At 34.9% G+C, this 2,200-nt stretch overlaps 1 protein-coding gene across 1 annotated transcript; it reads right to left on the reverse strand.

Moving 5' to 3' along the window:
* Positions 1-763: 763 nt before the first annotated feature.
* Positions 764-1,717, reverse strand: LOC127624880 (olfactory receptor 49-like). Its single transcript, XM_052099832.1, has one exon. The coding sequence runs from the start codon at positions 1,712-1,714 to the stop codon at positions 764-766; it is 951 nt and encodes a 316-aa protein (XP_051955792.1). The 5' UTR covers positions 1,715-1,717.
* Between the last annotated feature and the right edge of the window lie 483 nt (positions 1,718-2,200).

The following is a 2,200-nucleotide window of genomic DNA, read 5'->3' on the forward strand; positions in this document are numbered from 1 at the left end:
CTAGTTACAGGTTTTGCTTGAAAACACATTGCAGGAAAAATATTAAGAATACAAAGTTTAGGGCATTTATGGACATTTTCTTTCACTACCAGAGACAAACAATCTAGAACTTTTTCTTTTGGTGTAGAGTTCCTTTCTCTGAGTTACATTTTATACATTGATCAGGAATATTTAGGTTAGATTTATGAAGTATTTCAGGAGTTATATATACTCTAATATTCAATTTGTATTGCAGAAGCTTAAACCTTGTATTAATGGTCTGGATCAGGGAATTTAAACAGGTACTCTGCCATTCATTTACGGTTATATCCTCATTTAAATCTTGACACCATGCCAGACGCTTATTTTCAGTAGTTTCCTTGCTGTAAGTGGTAATCCGCCAGTAGAATCAAAGGATTCACTTACTTTTTCCACAGTACTGTGAATTTTTAATGGGATGTGTTCAATAAAGTCATGACAGTTTTAGCATTACTGCTTTTATTTACTGTACTGTACTGTAACATTAAACATTTATGCATAAATATATTACATTTTCACACTTTACATATAATTTTCAACCTTAACATTGTTTTATTCACCAGATTGATACAAAGTTTATGAATGGATAGACATAATTTAACAATCAATCTTGCTATTCTTTCACTGATGAAAATACTGTGGAGTGGTTCTATCCTTCATTTGTTTGTATGTTTGTGTTACAAGTTTTTTTTATTTATTTTACATTGTTAATGGTTTTAAGTGTTTTTAGTTCATCTCTCTGATATCATAGTGAGTTGGGAACTGTTTTCCTGGTGGTTTTTGAGACAATAGTGAATCTGCTAAATGCTCTCTTCATGGCATCTTGAAGCTCCTTGTTCCTCAAGCTGTAAATTATGGGGTTCAGCAGGGGTGTAATCACAGAATACATCACAGCAATAATTATACGAACATCTGGGTCAAATTTACCTACTCGATAGGAGATATACACACACAAAGCTGACACATAAGAGATACACACCACTATCAGGTGGGACACACAAGTGCCTAAAGCTTTAAGCTGCTCTGCAGTGCCCATTCTGCTGATAGCTTTGCCAATATAGATATATGATGTCAAAATAAGGAAGAATGTACTGAGAAGTGAAAAGAGAGCAGCTGATAGACCCACAAAGCCATTCCGGGTGGTGTCAGTACAGGCAAGGATCAATACCGATGAGTGATCACAAAACATGTGCTTAACTATTTTAGGGCCACAATAAGGCAGCTGAGTTGCCCATATAGCTGAAGGCAGTACTGTGACGGCCCCAAAACCCCAAGAAGCAAATATCAACAGAAGACAAACCTGCTTGGTCATGATAGTTGTGTACCGCAGAGGGTTGCAGATTGCTACATATCGATCATAAGCCATAACAGTCAGTAAAGCACGTACTGTCACATCAGTTGAGAGAAAAAAGTACATCTGTACAAAGCAACCTGTTTTAGAAATTATATTGGCCTCAGTCAGAAAAATTGACAATATGTTGGGGATCGTCACTGATGTGTACACAATGTCAGAGAAAGACAAATTATAAAGGAAAAAAAACATAGGGGTGTTGAGCTTGGGATCAGTTTTAACTAGATACATGATTATACTATTTCCACTCAGAATAGAAACATAGACAGTGAAGAAAACGGGAAGCATGGATTTGTCCTTCAGTCCTTCAAGGATAAAATATTCTACTGGCCCGCTGGTGTTCATAGTAGTAATCCTGATCAAATACTGACCTGGTGAAGAAAGCAAACATGAAACTTCACAGTGAAACTGAACATTCTGAAGTTTACATTACAGGTTCAACTCTTTAAGATTAAATTATTTGCTCACACAATAGAAATTAAAATGTATTTTAGAGTAGTTTATGCAGACCTGGAATAATATTGTGGCTTAAATTTAATTCCTAAGACATCATACTTTTCCATGCCTAAAATATCAGAATCTTCACTGTTTAGAAAAGTAATTTTATATTACAAATGTTAGACAATATTTTTTTTCTTTAGAGAAATCCCACTAACCTTAAAATAAAATATGCCATGTAATAAAGTCAGCACTTTAAATGATGATCATTATTGATAACACAATTAAGAGTCTCAAACAGCCAAGAGTCAGTTGGCCAATGTGTTCATGCTGGCATCTTCCTGTGTGGTTAACATTAAACACTAAATGGTCTTTAAATGCTGTCTGTCTCAA

The sequence above is a fragment of the Xyrauchen texanus genome, chromosome 31, assembly GCF_025860055.1.
Source record: "Xyrauchen texanus isolate HMW12.3.18 chromosome 31, RBS_HiC_50CHRs, whole genome shotgun sequence".
NCBI classification, from domain to species: Eukaryota; Metazoa; Chordata; class Actinopteri; order Cypriniformes; family Catostomidae; genus Xyrauchen; species Xyrauchen texanus.